At 35.3% G+C, this 21,869-nt stretch overlaps 2 protein-coding genes and 2 long non-coding RNA genes across 4 annotated transcripts; 2 read left to right on the forward strand and 2 right to left on the reverse strand.

The window, feature by feature from the left end:
* Positions 1–2,971: 2,971 nt before the first annotated feature.
* LOC104902534 (ribosome-inactivating protein PD-L3/PD-L4) lies at positions 2,972–4,555 on the reverse strand. Its single transcript, XM_010690332.4, has 2 exons — positions 4,413–4,555; positions 2,972–4,106 (listed from the first exon to the last, which is right to left on the reverse strand). Exon 2 carries the CDS (start codon positions 4,075–4,077, stop codon positions 3,169–3,171), a length of 909 nt encoding a protein of 302 aa, XP_010688634.1. The 5' UTR covers positions 4,078–4,106; positions 4,413–4,555; the 3' UTR covers positions 2,972–3,168.
* Positions 4,556–4,683: 128 nt separating this feature from the next.
* Positions 4,684–8,380, forward strand: LOC125493270 (uncharacterized). The gene is made up of 2 exons (XR_007269780.2): positions 4,684–5,373; positions 7,786–8,380. It is a non-coding gene; the product is annotated as an uncharacterized LOC125493270 (long non-coding RNA).
* An 8,978-nt stretch (positions 8,381–17,358) lies between these two features.
* Positions 17,359–18,228, forward strand: LOC125493269 (uncharacterized). The gene is made up of 2 exons (XR_007269779.2): positions 17,359–17,842; positions 17,995–18,228. It is a non-coding gene; the product is annotated as an uncharacterized LOC125493269 (long non-coding RNA).
* A 1,813-nt stretch (positions 18,229–20,041) lies between these two features.
* Positions 20,042–21,631, reverse strand: LOC130589335 (ribosome-inactivating protein PD-L3/PD-L4-like). The gene is made up of 2 exons (XM_010690333.4): positions 21,492–21,631; positions 20,042–21,212 (listed from the first exon to the last, which is right to left on the reverse strand). Exon 2 carries the CDS (start codon positions 21,181–21,183, stop codon positions 20,281–20,283), a length of 903 nt encoding a protein of 300 aa, XP_010688635.1. The 5' UTR covers positions 21,184–21,212; positions 21,492–21,631; the 3' UTR covers positions 20,042–20,280.
* Between the last annotated feature and the right edge of the window lie 238 nt (positions 21,632–21,869).

Here is a 21,869-nt window from a genome sequence, read left to right on the forward strand (position 1 = left end):
GCATGCAGTATATTTTGTGGCAGGGTTAGATCCTGCTTGAATACAGGATACATTTCCATCTTTTTAACTTTGCATGCTCCATTCTTTTTTTTTTTTGTTTTTGTTTTTATTTCCTCCTCATTCTCTTTTCTCTTTTACCATTTTTTCTTTTCTATTTTGAATTTTCATTTCATTCTTTTGAATAGTATCCAACTCTCTTAATTTTATCTCTAATTTTAACCACTTTTTTTTTTGTGATATGATTATTCTCCTTCTGTTTTCAAATAAATTCAATAATTTGACTTTGTACACTATTAAGTATGACCAAGATTTAATTACAAATACTTAAAAATAATTTTACTATGTAAATTTATATTTGTCTCTATTTACATTAACTAAATTTATATCAATCAACTTATTAAAACGTTTGGAATAGATAATTAAAGATATAGTAAGAGTCATATCTGTCGGATTATAGCATTGAAATATCGATATAATTAAGGGATATGTATTAAATTATTCAAATAATATAAAGTTTCATTTTCTTATCGTTTAAGCTAAACTTATGATTTGTTTATTATGATTATTGTCTATTTGGTTGATTTATTTGGTACCCCCAAATTCAAATCCTAAATCCGCCCCTGGCGACGACGACGTAGACGCCGTAAGCGGCGTCGAAGAAGGCGAGTTATGTCCAAGAATGCTGATGTAGAATATAACAACACGTCCATTCTTGAAGAATATGTTGATTTGCTGTAACTTATATCCAAATATGATCTTCTAGAATAAGGACCTTTGTGCCTGATCTTCTCGAATGAAACTCACACTGGCAATGCTTGTCGTTGTTCTTCTTCTGGGAAGACATTTTGATGTGAATGACAGGGAGAGTCTTAGGTTTTGCCTCCTCTTTTCTCATACTTTAGAAAATGGGATTGAAGGGGTATATTGAGACATTAATGACAACCTAGTGGTGACGGGTAAAAAATACCATCTCAAAAGCCTTTTGTGATGGGCTTAACAACCAAATAAAGACAGGAACAACCCTCACAAAAGATCTTTTGCGACATGCTAACAACGAGATTTTCCATCGACGACCCCTTTTAATGACAGGTTCGCGACGGGAATCCAGTCGATCTCTATGTGCCTTTAGAGACGGGATTTCCCGTCATTAATGGAACAATTAATTTCTTGTAGTATTTCTAAGGTTTAGATTTTTTGAGTAGTTCCCCTGAGCCTCATGGCCGTCATAATCTAAATGGCGCAATTCTTATTATTGGCCTTTGACCCATACTATAAAGGCGAAATTGGCCTCAACACCACAAAGTATGGCGCGGGTGCATCCAACACCCCCAACTTTGACCAGTAGCCAAAACACCCTGACCCCAACTTTAACGTCCTCCATTATTGTTTCTCACCTTTAAATTATATTTGTCTCTTCGGAATTGTTTTTAACCTCCAAAACTACATTGTTTCTCTTTCTCTCGTTATCCTTAAAATTTGGAACCTTCATTGAAATCAATGAATGGCAAAAATAATTGGATCTTCGAATTTCATCAACAGCTGAATGAATTTCATATTTGAGAGTCAACATTAGATTTTCCAAAAAAATTTAAGGGCATAACTAATGATCGATAATGCAAAAGATGATTTAAGAATCAACATTAATTTTTAGAGTTGTTTTACGTCAAAATTTCTCTATATCTCCTCCACGATTTCTCACCTCTAAATTTCTCTGTCCCCTCCATGGTTAATTAAATTAATGATTCCAAAATATTATTTGACAAAGTTGGGGTTCTCCAATTGCAACAACAAATATTGAAGTTTCTGAGTTCATCAATTGTGGACTTACTTTCACATACATTTGAAATAAATATTGCAGTTTCAAAATGAGCAAACACTCATGCTCATTTGAGAAAGTATGCGAAAAAGTTTGCTCGCTCAATTTTTTTCTCAAATGAGTAAACATATTTGCTCATTTGAGAAAACTTGTTCATTTACTCAAATGAGAGTAAGCAATTAGAAATAAGTAGAATTTTTCTCATGACTTGGAGAATTTCAAATGACCAATGAGTAAAAAGTAGTCTTGAGCGCACCATAAGCATTGTACACCCGAGTTTAGTATAAATATTCTCCCTTCCCTCCTTTTGTTTCTGTGTCCCCACTTAGAATGTGCACGAGTCTCCAATGCATATATTTGACTATAAAAATACATATTTACATATTAGTTAAAATTGTGAGAATTAATTAGATGATTCTAACAAGCTCAACATGAATACATGATTATATTTATACTTATACTTCTGTAAATCATTGAATATGTCAAAGTTGTTGACTATAGAAAAACATATAAATTTAGCAAAAACAAGGAGGTAATATATGTTCAACCTTCACAATTAATTCCCCCATGTAACTTTTATCATTATTGATTATAAACAGGACAAATTAAGGAAAAAATATAAAATGTTTATATTTCAAATATATATTTGTTGCGATGAATTTAAAAACATTTCAATACATGATTATGTTTTCTCTTTTGTATAAACCACACATAATGCTCAAAGTTGAGGTATATATGCAAAAGGTGTCAAAGTACGTATGTAGATTAAACAGAATTGAATTATTATTATATATATACACTACTTCTGTTTTTTAAAATATTACACAAATTGATTTTCATGTTTGTCAATACAGAGATTTCACCATTTTTAACTTTGATTACGAACAAGTTATAATTATAAAAAAATTGATATTTAAAAACCTTATATGGAGACAAATCTAAAAACATATGATAGTTAATGTGAAAAATCTAAACAATGCCAAAGTATAAAATCTAAAAACATATGATAGTTAATGTGAAAAATCTAAACAATGCCAAAGTATAAAATAAGTAGATTAAAAAGAAACTTAGGTCGTTTAACATTAATGATTATAATTAAGTGTTGAGGGATGATGATATTAAAAAATGTAAAACATGCAAATATGATCCAATAGATTGTAGAAATTCTGCGTTGCATGGATTGAAATACTACTGTCCCTTCATGTATGTTGACGGGGACTACAAGTTACAAACTAAACAAAAATATTGCTGCCTTATTTGACTGTAACACCAATAATTTTCACACATAATACATTGGCTTATAGCAAAACGCGTGTAATTACTCTCATTGATGCAACCCACCTTGTTCTGATTCACAATTCAGCCTCCTCATTATTGGCTTTAAAAAAAGTCAAGAACATGTCATAAAATAGAGCTAATAGCTTCTTCTTGCCTGAGTATTTCAAGAGCCCCATATCACCTTCTATGTCTTTAACTTTTGACACTTTCCATGCCTTACCCTGAGCATCCAGTAAATCATCAAGCTCCGGTGAGATTACTCCATTCTTAGAGTTCTTAATACCTTCACTAATTTTCCCCCATTCATTTTCCAAACTTCTCGCTTTAGGATCCGGGACGATAGATGTGTCAAAATTTTGAAGAATCATGTCTTCTATATATTTGGATCTTGCTGCTTCAGAAACCATTTGGATGACAAAAAGCATTAACTGTGCTTCTTTTTTATCAACACCTTTCTTTTTAACAAACTCCAATCCATAAACGTAGTCGACTAACTCTTTTAATTTCTCAACTCCTAAACCCAGCTCGCTTCTTTTAGCTTTAGCCTGACCCTCAATTGCATCATATGTATTAGCATAGTACATATCTACACGATTTGCATCACCCTTAGCCTCTGGGAAAAGACTCTTCTTAGCAGTATTGGGTGTATTAGTAAAAAAATGTGCTCTAAACTTCCCCTGAAATTTGTCAAGATAAGCATCCAAATATAAATCGTTTTTATTCAGAGCAAATGTGATTGTCGCTCCTTCCGGTGTCTTGATATCAACAAGAAGATACTTTGGTGGATTTGAAGGTGCCGCAATTACTGGTAAATTCGTATCACCATACTTAAGTTTTGGATCCTTCACTTTATCACGCACATCGCTCAACAGTTTAGAGTAGATAGTCTTGGTAGCACTTCCCAAGTCGAAACTTAGATCGGCTGCGCAGCTTGGTTCAAGCAATAACCATATCGATATCACTACTGCAAGCCACACCCTCATTCTATCTTTCCTTCAGTTTCTTGTTTTACCTGTCAAAATATTACCAATAGATTGGATCAAACTTGATCAAAATATGAGACGTTGCCACAACGTAGAATTTAAACAAGTTGCTAAAAAAAATGATGTAGAGAGGATTCTATTAGATGATTTGAGTAACATCCCGGAACTTTATCAAATACTTAAGCTTGTTGACATGATCAAAAAAGTTACGTTAATTGCATATGTCAAACTAATAGAGATGCATTACACACAATAAACATTAGCGACAGCAATAAGAGGCTACTAGTAAGTAGTAACAGATTTATGGTGTAACAATCTCATGCAGCTTGGCTTACCAATAATATCATAACCGATAAGGGTTCAGTTATGCTGGTGAGTCGGAAAGCGTCGGAACACCTCCAACTCTCTATGTGTGGGATTTTACGGGATGGGATAGTGGGAGTTAATGCGCTGCGTTGTCCCATACATCATCTCATCATTTATATAGGAAACGAGCCGACAACTAATCCTTTACTGGAAAAAAAAAAAAATAGTTTGTGGGATCGGAAAATGTCTCAATTTTTGTAATTGTTTCGTAATAGAGGCTAAGGGAGGTACAACTACGATAATACAATTTTGTTTTCTATTTACTCTCGCATCGCTCGTATATAAGACTAGTTTTTAATAAGACAAAAGCCTTTAGTACACAACAAGAATCCGCCTTTCTAGCGTCTGAGCTTAGCGTCCGTCATACAAATCAGACGGTAAATGTTAAAATACCGTCCGTTTATTAATCAGACACTCAATAGCGTCCGCTTTTCATCATTCAGCGTCCGCAATTTAAACAGACGTCAATTACCGTCTGTCTTTGGGATTCAGCGTCTGATTATCGACGGACGGTAAGTTAGCGTCCGGAATGTCAGACGCTACTTGCTTTAGGCGGACGCTAATAAAGCGGCTATAACAAAATCAAAACCGACCCTTCCACCCACAGACGACATCTATTCTCTCCAAACCAAACCCTAACCTCTCTATTCTCTATTCTTTCTCGCTCTTCTCTCTCACCCTCGACCAAACCCTAACCTCTCTATACAACGGAGAAATGAACAGCTCAAGTGAAAATCAATGGTGAATTCATCTTCTTCAACCTTGTTGTCGGCTATGGCGGCAACATCCGATAAAGATAAAGAAGATATACTGGAAAGAATGCTTACCAACTTAGCTTTTTCCTCGCGCTATCTTACTCGCCAAGCTTCTTCCTCGCGCTATCGCTGCTCTCTCTTCTCAATCTACTTCAATTCGATTATTCGAAACAAGGTCCTTTAACACTTTATTCGTTCAATTCTGTATTTCTTTCATTTTTGTTGAATTTTGATTTGATTTCGTATTTGTGTGTTGTGGCGGATTGAGTTATTTTGTTTCTGAGTTTTTATTGGATTTTGTGTTGTGAATGTTAGGGATTTTGCGATTACTGATGAAATTAATCGAATTTTCAATGAATTAAGGTGTTTTGAATTGTTATAGTTGATTACTTGATGATTAAGCATGGTTGTAGTGACAATGATTAAGCATGGTTGTAGTGACAATTGTTATAGTTGAATTGTTAAATTGTAGTTTTGGTAAAATTGGACAATTAAGTGATAGAGCGTTGCTTCTCCTTGAGAAGTGTGTGTTTAGGATTGGAGTTCAATGTCGAATATCCAGTGATGCTAGTTCATAACAAATTGGATATCTAATTCTGAATGTTCTGTATTAGATCATGAATGTTGGATAATGAAATCAATATTTCACCACTATAAATGCAAAAAATGTGCTGTGTTTAGAATTTCTTGAATATGTGCTGCAGTATTTTACTCCTAACTCAGCTGGCAGTGCACCATAATGTCAGAGACTCAGAGCAGCACCATCTCAGATATTTTTCTCATAGCAAACTTCTGTGTTTCTTTTGTACTGCATATAAATATATTTTTCATAACTGCAATCTTCCGGTGTTTTTTTTTGCTGTCTTTCATCTTCATATAGAAGATTTTATATTATTTCTTGTCTTTCATCTCCGAATCCGAAATCCAGACACCAGGAAGAGACTAAGAGGAGATAAAAGAACACAAAAATCACTAACTTCAATTTCCTCCTCACTTTAGGAGCTTATCCTACAAAAATAATTTCCTTTGAACTAGACTATACACTTTAAATACAACAAATCAAATAATAGTAATTCAACTACGAGATTTACATGTTTCCATGACCCTCTGAATTCTTTCCATAACTACATGAATATCATTTTCGGTTAAGGTGGCAAAGCAGCATAGAAACCATCCCGGCTCTATACAGTGGCATGATGATCCAGGAGTTACATTGATCTTGGAAACTTTCAAAATCTTTTATGAGTTCAGATTTATCTTCGAGTAAGGAGATCTTTAGAATAGTTGCTATGTCATCTCTCTTTGAAGTCTCATATTGTTTGATTATGCTTATAGAAATGATGGTACTCTGCTCTTCTGCTATTAAAGGAACAGTTAGTAAGGGTGTCTAAGCATATCTAAACATAAGATGCCAAAAGGGTGTCTTTTGTTAGTTGATTGTAGTACAGGTTGGTTCCATACACACAGCCAGTTGAACAGTCTTGTTCAATGTATCTTAAAGGACCTTGTGGGATGTGTGGGAGTTATTTTCTTGTTGCTAGGTAGAAAATGTGAGATGTCTTTGCTTTTCTTATTTATGAAGTTTTCAAATATTTATGGTTGCTGACACTTCTCTGTTTTGCTATGAATTATAAGAAACTCGGATGAAAAATAACTCATATACCTTTAATCTTTTATGTGATTCGACGATTCAATTACTGTATGTTCTTGGTTTAATAATAACAAATCATAGGTTTGATATTGCTGAAAGTTTTGCTGAGGGAAGATGTGTTTCATGCTTGCATATGGCAGAGTCACAAAGTATTAGATGTCATATGCAGTAGAATGTTTCACAACTAAGCAAAAAATGTTTTGAGTGACTTAATTCGATTATGAGGCTATGAGATTAGAAAATTTAGGTATAAAGTTACATTGTTCCCGAGGTATATCGAGTATTGTCCCTGCTCATTTGGGGGAAAATGGTGCATATGAGTTTCAGTTCATCACAAACAACTATAGAGAGAATGGACATGAGAGTGTAACATCATAAGAGACAAAGGACTTGGAACACTTTGATTTTCTTCCTAATAATGCCTCGAACAACAGTGATGTCTAGCAATCGCTCACGCTGGTATGTGCAATTAGACACTCCCCCTCTTTTCTTCCAGATCAGAATAGTAAAGTCCACAGATATTTAAATGTAGCCAGTGAGTTCTGATCTTGAACACAGATTTTGTGATTGTGTGGTTGGCATGAGAAATCATAGGAAGTAGAATTCCCCAAGAATTGGAAAATGGGTTAGTTGTTTGGTTAACAAAAAGAAGGGAAAAATGGGGGAAGTGGAACTTTTTAGGAATTTCTACTTCTCATGAAAATGATGGAAGTTACTCACTTAGGGTCCCCTAGGCAAGTAGAAATTCCCATAGGAATTCACTCCCCCCCATTGTCAACAAAATATTTTTAGCAAAATGTTGTTTTCAATGCGTTTCAACACAATGCGTACAGCTGCAAATAGACTTCTGTCTGAGAATCAGATTTCAGCTTCCAATTCAGATCAAAAGGAAAATTGTGGGTGTCTTAAAGCTTTATAATTGAAAAACTTATCCAGGTACAGACGCAATTTGCTATGATACCAAGTTGATGCAGGACACAGGACACTTTGCTTCTCTTATCATTATGCATTCATAATAGCTGAGATAAATTCCTGATTCAGTAAGATTTGATCTCACTGTTATCTGCATGTATAACTTCTGCATCTATTCTGGCTTCGAAAGGCTCGGGCTTTAAGATGATGCTCATAAACGTGGTTCCCGGTTCTTGACGGGACCATCTGGACGCTCTCGCCATGACTCAAATGAAGGGTAGGTTTGCATATATGTAGGCTGTAGCAAAGAATGCTGCAGGAATCAGATTGATGTACCACAGCTGAAAATGTCAGCCAAGACAAAGATGAGAATAGGTGGCTGGCGCGGTGGAGGGGTGGCTGATGCGGCGGAGATGTGGCTGATGCACTGGTGAGGTTTCTGGTGGTGCGGTGGCTGGCCCGGTGGTGCAGTACCTCGGCATTAGCAGTGGCTCAGACTAGTATTAGATTGAAGTTATATTAGATTTTAGTTACAATGTAATTATACTATTATAATACTAAATTTTGGTATTAGATTGTAATTATATATTTAATTTAAATAAAATTCTCATTTGTTTAATTCTCAATTTTTGTTATTCTGACATTGTTCATTTTTAAATAATAATTGAAAGTTAATAAAATGAATTAAATAAAAATAATAAAGTAAAATGAAAGCTGATAATGATGGGTCTGTTTGAGTATTTGGTTTCAACGTTTAGCGTCCGATTCTAATGATTAGCATCCGCCTAGAAGGTTGGACGCTAATTAGCGTCCGACCCTAATGATTAGCATCCGCCTATAAGCGGACGCTAATTAGCGTCTGACTGCATTCAGACGCTAATTAGCATCCGTTTAAAGGCGGATGCTAACTCGGAAAGTTCGGACGCTAAATTTTTCGCGTCCGCTAAGCGGACGCTAATTGGACAATTAGCGACCAGGGGTTTTGCATCAGCCTTTTAGCGTCCGTCATCGGACGCTAACCTCTTTAGCGTCCGATCCCGTGTTTTTAGCGTCCGATTTTGGCGGACGGAAAAGAGTGACATTCTTGTTGTGGTAGTTGAATTTTGTCTTTGGTTACAAAAAAGATGGTGTAGCTTAGTGGTGAAATGATAATTGACAAATTAGATGGCCAAGAAATATATATATATATATATATATATATATATATATATATATATATATATATATATATATATATATATATATATATATATAGGGACAGGATCACATGGGAATGTCTCCTTACATGAGAAATGAGAATGACACAATTTGATTAGAGTTACAACACTTGTTTATTAGAGTTATACCCCAAGAAATTTTTGCTTTTCTTTTCTAATATCTTCTTTTTAGAGTTACATCACTTGTTCATTAGAGTTATAGCACGTAAAATCCATTCTCATTTCTCATGTAATTATGCATTCTCAAATGAACTCACTTCTCTCTTTCTCCATATATATATATATAGAGAGAGAGAGAGAGACTAGTTTGTTGACCCTGAAAATACTGGTGATAACCCGGGTCACAATTAAAAAAATATGATGATAACTAGACATGACCACGGGTCAGTTCAGCTCGCATAAACCTGAACTGGACTGGTTTGGTTCCGGTTCAAGGTTGGGTTTTCTCAAACCGAACCGGTTCGACCCGATACAGGGCTCGGGCCAGATCATATTTGGCCCAATAGTTCAGTGTCTTTTTTTTGTAAATGAAAACGCGATTTGATTTTAAAGCTTGAATTGCGTGTGAAATAGTATTTACAATTAAATAATTTTGGACACCGTCCATATACACTAGTGTTTTTAATAACTACGCCAAGAATGAAGTACTTTATACATTTTTTCGACCGGTATGACGGTTCGGTTAAGGGTTGAGTATGATTCACGGTCCGCTTCGGGGCTGGGTGTGCGCTTCACGGTTCGGTTCAAGGCTAAGACCATGCCGATTTCCTCGCCCATCAATTTGAACAACGAGAACTCGTTTGGTTGTCCAGTTCTGGGCCGGTTCAGTCTCGTTCATCTAGCGGTACGGGCCAAGGCAATCTTCTTGCGTGTCGTTTCAAGGATGGCCCCAGTTCGCCCTGCTCAGTGGCCACCTCTAAATTTATAACTAGATAACAAATGACTTTGCCAAGTAAACTATCGGATACACAATATATAGATAGGAAGACGACTTTGCAAAGTAAACGACTAGATGCACCACATATGATAGGAAGACGACTTTGCGAAGAAAACGATAAGATGCACAAGAGAAATAGTACCTCATGGGTGAGAATTTTGTTCCCCGTTACTTAGATGTTTCTTTATTCAATCAATCTAATTAGAAATTTGATCAGTGTAAACACGTAGATTCACACCTATAAAGTTTATATATTGGTTTCCAATAGAATTGGTCAAAAAAACGAAATTTAGTTTTGTTTATTTTGCGTTGTTGATAAGGATGGTTGGGAAAGTTCGCTGAGCAAACGGTCCTGTGTAAATGTATATTAGATACATACTGTAGTCTATATAATTCATGTACACTCATGAGCATATGCACGAAATTTCTACGTACTTTAAACAAAATTGAAAAGGCCAATAAACAATTTTTTTCAATTGATATTATTTATAAGACATTGAAAAGTATAGATGCGTAGAATCCTAAGAAAGATTTCACACCCAATTACCCAAAGGGTGGCCGGTGTATAGGGTTGTTCCTGACATACATTTTATAGGTCCGGGACGAAACTTAAATTTGAAGGCCTCTTATATATGGTGGCAGACAAAATTTTCGCCACTAATAGTACTTACTTTGACACTTACACGGCAAATAAGTACGCTATGTTTTTTCTTAAGCACACATCAAAATAAATAGTGAAAGTCATGTCTATATCTAAATAGTATTAAAGTTAAAATGGGAAATATGTAAAAATAGATAATGAAACGTTGAAAATGAATTACTTCATCCGTCTAAAATCACTTCTTATACCTATTAAGATACATAACTTTAACGGCCCGTTTGGTAGTTGTTAATAAATTGCAGTAATGGGAATGAATTTTAAGTGTAATTTTAATAGGGAAGCACCTTTAAAATCTCCATGTGGAGGCATTTTTTCTCCATGGGCAAGCAATCTCACTCCTAAACTTGTGTTTTTGTCTCCAAATGGAAGCAATTTTCATTACCACTCATTACCACCCTACAAGGTGGTATTGGATGGGAATGAAGATTCAAGAAGGAAATTGGACATTTTAGGATAAATTAGCATTCCCATGGGAATGGACAATGATATTTTTCACAAATTTACACATGAATTCATTCCCATTACCACCATTTATGACCAACTACCAAACGGGCCGTAAATGATTAATTAGTATCAATTGTTATTTTATTAAAGAAAAGGTAGATATGATACGAGGTAGCAAAATGGTTATTTTACTTGGAGGAGAGAGAGTAGTGGTTCATGTTTGTTGAGAAAAAAAATGATTAAAGTAACAATGGATTGTATCCAAAAATAACATTGTAAAGGGTAAGTACGACTAATAAAAATAAAAAGTATAATAAGTATTGTGGGATAGAAGGTATAAAAAGGATGTAGATAAAAAAAAATGTAAAAAGAAGTTTAATGTAAAAAAGCAAACCATTGCCAAAAAAATAGATAGACAAACAAACTTTCTATCCTTAGGGGATTCGAACCCATCTCTTCTAGACTAGCAAGTATAAAGCAAACCACCAAACCAGCTTCATTTTGTTGAGTATGGTTGTTGTTTTTTTCCATTTATTACAAGCATTAAATCAAAACTGGACCCTTATATTGATGGGCCATGGACGGTTGCCCCTCAAAACAACCCCAGGGTCGGGCCTGCCGGTGTAGTATGTTGGAAGTTCATAAATAATTTCAAAGTAAAACAGCCTTATACAATAAAGGGCAAAAAAAAAAAGAGAGAAAACGCAATGCTTCATATGGTATAAACAACAATATTTTACCGATTAATATTCAAGAGTTATTTACTATTTCTTGTTTTATAAATGATGTAAGTCTAAAAACACCTTCCAAAGGATTGGATGATGATTGTAAACTTTAGGAATATAGAACACTGACAAAGAAACACTATAAACTACGGATAGTTGCCAAACCACAAGGACAAACTTAATGGCTTGGGGTAAGGTCAGATATAAGACTCACTCAATCTCTCCTAGGCTTATCACTCAAGATTCAATCAAAGTAATAAGTGTCAAACACTTGAGACAAACTCAAAGCATAAACTATTAAATCACAAGTGTTTTTTTATAAATCACAAAGCTGATATCTATTAATCATTTGCTCTCCTTATATAGAGTAATGGAGCAGTAAGAAGGAAGCCAAAAGGCTTCAAAAACTCCTCCTACAAACCGTCCAAAGTGGGTAGTTTAAGGAGCTCATAACAATCCTTAATTCACGCCTCTTTTAATGCTCTTATTAAGGAGATGCTACAAGAGGTTATAATCAGCAAAATAAGAAGCTAAGACTCTTCCTAATCACACGCCTATTATCCCTAGTTAGCCAACCTAATTGAGTTACTTAAAGAGTAAACTCAAGGCTTTATTACATGCTCAAAGAATAACAACAAAAGCAAATAAATTAAAACCAAAACATAACTTCGGCCTTCAATTCACATGTCACTTGTACTTGTAGCCTCATAGTTGTTGCTGATTTGATTCATTTTGGGCTCATACTTGGTTCATTCCCTCTTTCTTTGAAAAACTTTTCCCTCAAACTAGGATCATTCAAGCAAAGAGATAAACCTCTCAAATAAATTGGAGGACTTACACTCATCAACGTAACAAGCATGGGAACATTGCGAAAGAAGAACGACCTGACATTCTCAAAAGATCTTGTTACATCACCCCATTTAATAGCTCCCATCTTCTACAATTTGGTGAATGGACTCATGAAAATAATGAAGTACTTATTGAACCTCTTATAAAAGAAGGCCAAAAGCACTATTAACCATTGTCCATTCATACATACTTTGTTTTACTTTGGAATCCATATTCAACTTAACCCCCTCTTGAGATCTCTTTTTATGGTAATATTTCCTTAAGTCTATTTTTGAAGATTATGGTACCACCCAATTCATGCACTTTGTTGTCAAGCTTGTTACTCATTTTCGAGGCACATCCATGGACTGCCTTGTTGGCGATTCAAGAAAGTCAACGCCAATGCTCAATGTCTCTTATACGAGAGAGAACTTTGGGCATGTCATTTGGGAATCACTTCTTTATACTCTTCTAACAACTTATTCGAAGGATATGAATTATTACAAGTAGTACCGTTATCCTTTTTGGCTCCCATAACTAAAGCATTCGCTTTCCCTTTCTTTTCCACTATCTTTGCATTTTCATTACAAATTACAATATAGTTGCTTTTTCTCTTTTAGCAACTTTGGGGGGAGGGGTAGGGGAAGCAATTTTATATTTCTACCACCTTTGGTAGTTACAAGATAAACATTGGTTTTGCATCTATGCTCTCAAACATGGTCAAATTATCATGACCTTCCATATAACAAATGACACATATCCATAGGAAGAATGTCACACCATCTCTCATCGTCGAACCCTCAAATGGAGTAAGTAATCAAAGCTTGTTTCCTCACCCTCACACTAGTTAGTACCATCATTCAACCAATTAAGCTTATGAGGCTCTTCATGGTCTCTAGTTTTTAGCTTCAATTTGCTCACGGCTTAGGATGAAACACCATCCACTTGTGCCCCACCATCAATAATCACATTGCAAGTCTTCTCACCTACCTTGCATCTGGTGTCGAACAATAAGTTGCTTCTTTGGTTTATTTCATGTTGAGGTTCAGCAAACAAGACTCTCCGCACTACCATCATGTTCAACTCTTCCTCTGGTGTAATGGTTACACCAGAAAATTATGTACTATTTGAGAGCTTTAGGTTTTACCTCCTCTTTTCTCCTCCTTTGTGGAAAATGATAAAAGGGGTCTATTTAGAAGTGGCAAACGGATCGGGTCATCATCGGTCAACTTTGTGTTCGAGTTAAGTTCAGGTCTGGTTCATTCGGGTACGAGTCCACGAAATTTCGGGACACATCGAGTCGGTTACATCGGATTGGGTTAGGTCAGTCGGGTAAGAATGGATCGGGTTTATATTATGTTGGATATGGTTTTAGACGATTCATGGCGATGCGAATTCGAGAATTTCTTCGCTTGTTTAGTGTCGCACTAGTTCAAAGGACAATCCTTTTGGGAGGTTGTTCTTGTCCAACATTGATGAATTGGTTTCGGAGTGGGAGGTTATCGGTATTATGGTTCAATATGAGCAGATTATACGAAAGGCTGGATTATTAAAAAATAATCAAAAGGTACAATTAATTTGAGTGAACAGACCAAAGGTCAGATTATTAGAATTAATTTTTCCAACAAATAGACGACATGTGTTATTCTTCTAGAGGCGACATTTGATCACTCAAATGATGGTCTACTTTTGGCCACAATCAATAGGACTTAAAATTTTTCATATGGTTAAAAATTTTCATATGGTTCAAATTTAAAGATTTTTGTCTCTAAAAATAGTTTCATTCTTTCCCTCTTTCAAATTAATTGCAACACTATTTCTATCTTGTAAATGTCAAATTAACTACAACATTACTTTATACGGTAATAAACTAAATCTCTCTTTCCTTCTCCTCATCATGAATCAAAATTTTTAACTTGTTGTGTCTCTCTTATCATCATATGGTCCCTCTTTTTAATTTTATATATCTTTCTCATCTTTATAATTGACATGCACTTCATCCTTAAATTCTTTATCTACCACCCCCACCACCACCACATTGCAAATAATTTAGAATAAAGACAATATGTATAAGGTGTTGTTTGGTTGACATTGTTTAGCATATGAATTAAGCTGGAATTCTTAGGATTTGAATTTTTTTGGTGTTGTTTGGTTGACAAATTCATGGAAAGTAGAATTTCCCATAAAGTTCAACTTTCCACAAAATGGAGGAAATTACTTACCTAGGGGGCTTAGGTAAGTGGAGATTCTCATGAGAACTTTCACTTTCCATGAATCACCAAACAACATTTAGCAATTCCTAAGAAATATAATCACATGGGAAAATAAAATTCCGAGGAATTTACACTCCCTACATTCAACCAAACGAGCATTAAGTTAAGTATATTATATTCTTCACGTGAGTAAACGCTCCCTGGCCGAGAAAGTTTGGAGGTATGGGACTCCGATCTATTCAAGTGCATTTAGCCAATTGGTTATGTTTTTGGGTAGCCCAACTTTTTCGTGCATGACACACACACACACACACACACACACACACACACTATATATATATATATATATATATATATATATATATATATACTTTCTTCTAGTACATGCATAGTACACCCATGATACACTCAAGGTAATACATACTGTAATAAATTCTCCCAATGAGTAAATTTTTTATCATTTATAAGAGCTTATGTTCTAATCATTTTACTCATTTCTCTCCTTCTCTTATTTATTCCTCTTTTTCTTCATTATTTCTCTTACTTATAATTTTCTCTCTCCGCCATTGTTTCTTTACCTCCGAATATTCCTCTCTTTCTTTCTTTCTCATCTTCAAATTTCTCTCTTCTGAATTGTATTTTACATCCAAATTTTACTCCTACATTGTTTACACTAGTAGAAAAAGGTCAATTTGCGTCGCACAAACACGAAAACGATGCAAATATACTATTTGCGTCGTATGCAACAATGAATCGACGCATAAGACGAACTATGTGCGTCGTATCTAAATATTGTGCGATGCAAATCATCTATGTGCGTCGCATGGAGGTCGTGGTGCGACGCACAAAACAAAGTAATCTGCGTCGGACCCCTTGGCCCATCCGACGCAAATCAGCCCAAAAGCCCAATTTATTTCTAACCCCAAAACCAGCGCCTCTCTCTTAACATTACTCAAACCCTAAAGCTTCTCAAAACCACCCGTCTCCCTTTCGTCCCTCTCAACCCGCCTCCCTCTCTTTCTCTCTCACTCGTCCCTCTCAACCCGCCTCCCTCTCTTTCTCTCTCACTTTCGTCCCTCAAACCCTAAAATTTCGTCCCTCAAACGCATCAGGAAGTCCCTCTCTTTGTAAATCATCATCTTTCCAGGTTTACGAATCTAGTGTTTCTTTCACTCCTTCTTCATCGTCTTTTTTCTCCATAATTTTTATTTTCAAAGTTTCACAAGTCCCTCTCTTTGTCTCTCACTTTCGTCCATCTTCTTCACGTCGAACAAATCATTTTCTCTTCAACATCTGCTTCAGTTCGCATCAACCGACGATCGAATTTTCGATGCCATGACCTTCAGCGTCGACGACACCAACAACAGCAACAACACTTCGAACAACGAACGAATCTTCAGCGAACTAACGTTTTTTTTGGCGAAGAACAAGAACGAAATTTGAAGAAGGACGAGATTTGAAGAAGAACAAGAACCAACTTCGATATTTTGGCGATTTAGGTTTTTTTTTTTTATAATATATTTAGTGCATTTTCATTGTTGTATATTAGATCTGAATTTTTTTTAAGTTCATTTTTTTAATTTCGTTTTTTGTATTAGATCTGAATTTTTAAGTTTTAATTTCGTTTTTTGTATTGGATCTGAATATTTAAGTTTTAATTTCGTTTTTTGTATTAGATCTGACTTTGTATTTCGCGCATACTTGAAGTGAATGTCGGATTTAATTTGGATTTTAGTTTTTGGCATTCTTGTATGCTATGAATTTCGGATCTGAATATTTAAGATTTAATTTGGTTTTTAGTTTTGTTTTTGGCATTCTTGTATTCAGACTGTTCTGTATTTCGTATGCTATGCGTTTCTCGCATACGTGATTTGTTTTTCTTAAAACAAAGTTAACAATCTGCGTCGCATGCAAGACGATATGCGACGCAAATCATTGTGGTTTCTGGGCTGCTTTCCCCATCTGCGTCGCATGTTGTCAATGTGCGACGCAGATGAAAGACAATTTGCGTCGCATGATAGGTGGGTCCGACGCAGATTGTTGTTTAACTGCGTCGCACGATTGTCCAACGCAGATCTTGGATTTTGATTTGCGTCGAGGCCTCTGCCGTCGGACCCATGTCTGACGCAAATAGGCGCCTCGCATCCGACGTAAATCATCCATTCTGTACTAGTGTCACTAGTAGAAAAAGGACGATTTGCGTCGCCCCATTTGCGTCGCACTGAAACGGAAACGACGCAATAACGAAATTTGCGTCGCATGCAAGGAGGAGTGCGACGCACAACATCGGTACGTGAGCACCAGTACGAGCTATATGCGTCGCACGTGCCTCTGGTGCGTTGCAAAAGCTTAATGTGCGTCGAATCCTGAGGCCTATCCGACGCACATCGTTGAAAAATTTTGAAACTATTGAGGCCCTATCTGCGTCGCACATTGTTAAAGTGCGTTGCTAATTATTGATTTGCGTCGGACCCTAAGCCCATCCGACGCACATCAGTTGGGCCATCCGTATTTTCGAGCCCTAACATAATTTATTTACCCTCTCCCTCTTAACCTAAAACTCCAGCCTCTTAACCTAAAACTCCAGCCTCTTAACGTCGCTTCTTCTTCCTCCCTTTCTCTCTCTGCCTCTCTCTCTCCTTCTCTCTCTCCTTCACTCGTCGACATTCACCCATCTGTTCGTTCCCTCTTTCTCTTTCGAGTGAAAAGAAACCTAATCTCACTCCTCAATTTCACTCTTTCGAAAAAACCCTTAACCGCAAAATTTTCGAGCCCTAACATGATTTGGTGATTTGAAGATCTGACGAAATAAGCAGTAAATCTTCATAAAGCGTTCTTAGAGCCGCAAAATTTTCAAAAGGATATTGAAGATTTGAAGAAAAAAGTGAGATAAAGGTTTTAGCAAGGTAAATATGAGTCCTTTGACCCTCTCATCTCCCTCTCTCTCTGTTCTTTTTCCGGACCCTCTCGATCCTTCGACCATGGCGAAGCAACACGCCTCCATCGTCGGTCAACAGGAAATGCGCTGACATCCATGGCGCAGCAAAATACGAATGGTTAGGGTTTTGATTTCAATTTTTTTCTTGATTTTCGTAACAATAATAAATCTTCTACTAATTTCGTATCGTCTTTATCATATTCGATGAATTATATCAGTTTAGTTTTCATCTTAAATTGGTTTTGATTTTTTTATCTTTTCTCATTTCAGCAATATCGTATTGTGCTCGAGTATGAGTCAGTAGCAGCAATCGATAGCCAAACAGGAAGAAGACATCAGTTTTTTTATTTCAGCAATTTTCATATTGTCTGTAATTATTTTTTTTTTGATTTTCTGTAATTTTCTCTTTTTATTTTCTGTAAATCCTGTATTTTTTTACTTTTTTTCTTGTAAACAGATGATTTGATTCATTTGCAATAGAACTTCTGTTTTGGACACAATGCAGATTTATTTTTGCAATAGTGTAAATTTAAGTTTTTATTCTATTTGAGATTCTGATGTTTGAAGGATGAAGCAAATTTTTTTTAATAAAAAAGGTATGATGTGCGTCGCATATAGTGAAGGATGCGACGCACATTTTTTTTTAACAAAAAAATACCTGATTTGCGTCGCACGTAGTGATTCATGCGACGCAAATCAGTTAAAAATGGCTGGGGCAAGATCCACTTGCGTCGTACCGTATTGAGGTGCGACGCAAATAGCTGAACCATCTGCGTCGTTTTCGCAAACGACGCAGATCATTTCTGAGTCATTTGCGTCGAGGGCTTTGGCGTCGCACCAGAGTCCGACGCAAATAGGCGCCTCACATCCGACGCAAATTGCCTTTTCTGTACTAGTGTGTTTATCTCTCTCTCCTTCAAAGTTGTAACCTTCATTAAAATTAATGAATGACAAAAACAAAATATTGAAGCTCTGAATTTCATCAATGACGGGCATTAATTTCATATTTGAGAATGAATGTTAGAGTTTTCAAAAGATTTCAAGGGTGGAATTAATGATCGATAATGCAAAATAAGATGATTTAAGAATCAACACTAGTTTTAGATTTCTCTTACCTTCAAATTTCTCTCTCCTTTATTGTTTCTCACCTTCAAATTTCTCTTTCCTTTATGGTTTCTCTCTCAACATGGTCAATCAAATTGATGAATTGTAAAATATGATTTGAGAAAGTTGGGCTTCTTCAATGGCAAAAAAACAAATATTGAACTTTTAGAGTTTATCAATGGTGGACTTAATTTCACATTTGAAACCAAGTTTAATTTGTTCATTTTCTCAAATGAGCAGAAATATTTACCCATCAAAGAAAGTTGTATATGTGCTCATTTACGCAAATTAATGAGAAGAATTAAGCAATTAGAAATGAGTAGAATGTGGATCATTTGGAGAATTTCAAATGAGCAATGAACAAAAAAAATAGTCTTGAGTGCACTATGAGCATGGTACACCCGACTTTACTATAAAATTTCTAACTTCCCTCCTTCCTTTTGTGTGTCCCACTTAAATGTCCACGACTCTCCAATAATGCATATATTTGACTGTGAGTATACATATTTACATATTAGTAAAAATTATGAGAAATTGATATTTTAAAATTTTAGAGGATTCTAACAAGTTCAACATGATTATATTTATATTTATACTTTCATAAATCACTGAAGATGACAAAGCTTCTGAATTTCAGAAAAAAAAAACATATAGAATAATTAGCAAAAACAAGAAGGTAATATGTGTTCAACTTTCACAATTGCCAACACATAACTTTGACCATTAAAAATTATAAACAGGAAGAAAAAAAATTTATATAATGTTGATATTTCGAATATGTTTATTACGATGAACTTAAACACATGATTATGTTTTTCCATTTGTATAAACCATAATTTATGGTCAAAGTGAGCTATCTATGCAAAAAGTGTCAAAGTATAAAGTATGTAGATTAAAAAGAAATGAAGGAGTAATTTATACTACATCCGTTAATCTATACAGTTTGACTTTCACGCTTGTATGAACAAGTTATAATCATAAAAAAGTGATATTTGGAAACTTTATGTTGAAACAAATCCAAAACATCCCAAATGACTATATTTTTCCTTAGGTATAAATCACAAATGATAGTTAAAGTAAAATATTTGAACAGTGCCAAAGTATAAAGTGAGTAAATCAATAAGAAATTAGGTCGTATAACGTTGATGATTATAATTAATAATTTCTAACATGTCACGATAATTGAAATATCTAATTAAGTGTAGAGAGTTGATGATATTTAAAAATGTAAAACATGCAAAAATGATCCAAGAGTTTGTAGAAATCCTGCGTATGGATTGAAATATTACTTTCCCTTCATGTATGTAGATAGGGATTACAACTTACAAACTAAACACAATGTTGCTGCCTTATTTGACTGTAACACCAATAATGTTCACACATAATACATTGGCTTATAGCAAACCGCGCCTAATTACTCTTCAGTGACGCAACCCACCTTGTTATTCTGATTCACAATTCAGCTTCCTCATTCTTGGCTTTAAAAAAAGTCAAGAACATGTCATAAAATAGAGCTAATAGCTTCTTCTTGCCTGAGTATTTCAAGAGCCCCATATCACCTTCTATGTCTTTAACTTTTGACACTTTCCATTCCTCACCCTGAGCATCAAGTAAATCAAGCTCCGGTGAGATTACTCCATTCGTAGAATCCTTAATACCTTCACTAATTTTTCCCCAACGGTTTTCCAATCTCGTCGCTTTCGGATTTGGGATTATTGGTCTATCAAAATGATCTAGAATCATGTCTTCTATATATTTGAATCTTGCTGCTTCAGAAACCATTTGGATGAAAACAAGCATTAACTTTGCTTCTTTTGGATTAACACCTTTTTTTTTGTCAACCTTCAATCCATAAACGTAGTTGACAAACACTCTTAATGGCTCAATTCCTAAAACCAAATTGCTTCTTTTAGCTTCAGCCTTACCCTCAATTGCATCATACGTGTTAGCATAGTGCATATCTAGACGATTTTCACCCTTAGCCTCTGGGAAAAGACTCTTCTTAGCAGTATCGGGACTATTAGTGAAAAAGTGTGCTCTATATTTTCCCTCAAATTGGTCAAGATAAGCATCCAAATATAAATCGTTTTTATTCAGAGCAAATGTGATTGTCGGTCCTTCCGGTGTCTTGATATCAACAAGAAGATACTTTGGTGGATTTGAAGGTGCCGCAATTACTGGTAAACTCGTATTACCATACTTAAGTGTCGGATCCTTCACTATATCACGCACATCGCTCAACAGTTTGGAGTAGATAGTCTTGGTAGCACTTCCCAAATCGAAACTTAGATCGGCTGCGCAGCTTGGTTCAAGGACTAACCATACTGATATGGCTACTGCAAGCCACACCCTCATTCTATCTTTCCTTCAGTTTATTGTTTTACCTGTCAAAGTATTACTATCAGATTGGATCAAACATGATCAAAATTTGTAAAGTCAAGTAAAAATGATTATTAGACTTTTTGGTGTATATATAGACAGTTGCTCAAAAAATAAAAAACTATTGACTTAGGATTCAAATTAGATGATTTGAGTAACATAACGGAACTTTACCAAGTAATTAATTGCATATATTTCAAACTAATCGAGATGAATTGCAACATACAATAAACATTAGCAATAGAAAGATTTATGGTGTAACAATCTCATGCAGCTTGACTTACCAATAATATAATAACTGATAAGGGTTCAGTTATGCTGGTGATTCGGAGAGCGTTGGAACACCTCTAGTCCTCTACGTGTGGGATATTAGGGGATGGGATCCAAATATCCAATGCACTGCGTTGTTCCATACATCATCTCATTCATTTAAATAGGAAACGAGCTTACAATAAAAAACGGAAATCTCATCTTTGTTTGAAAAAAAAACTAGTTTGTGAGATCCTAACAATTTTTTATTGTGTTAAAATGATAGGGTCATTTCTTTCGGTCTTGACTTTTAGTTCTACTAGAATTTTTGCACGCGATGTGTGCTTGATTTTTTTTTCGAAACATAAACTCGATTTTTTTCGAAACATAAATTAGATTCGACATACGAAGTA

Source organism: Beta vulgaris, chromosome 9 (assembly GCF_026745355.1).
Source record: "Beta vulgaris subsp. vulgaris cultivar EL10 chromosome 9, EL10.2, whole genome shotgun sequence".
Lineage (NCBI taxonomy): Eukaryota > Viridiplantae > Streptophyta > Magnoliopsida > Caryophyllales > Amaranthaceae > Beta > Beta vulgaris.

What these genes read in the sequence shown, in the direction of transcription:
- LOC104902534 (XM_010690332.4), bottom strand. Translation starts at nt 4,077, where the DNA reads ATGAGGGTGTGGCTTGCAGTAGTGATATCGATATGGTTATTGCTTGAA.
- LOC130589335 (XM_010690333.4), bottom strand. Translation starts at nt 21,183, where the DNA reads ATGAGGGTGTGGCTTGCAGTAGCCATATCAGTATGGTTAGTCCTTGAA.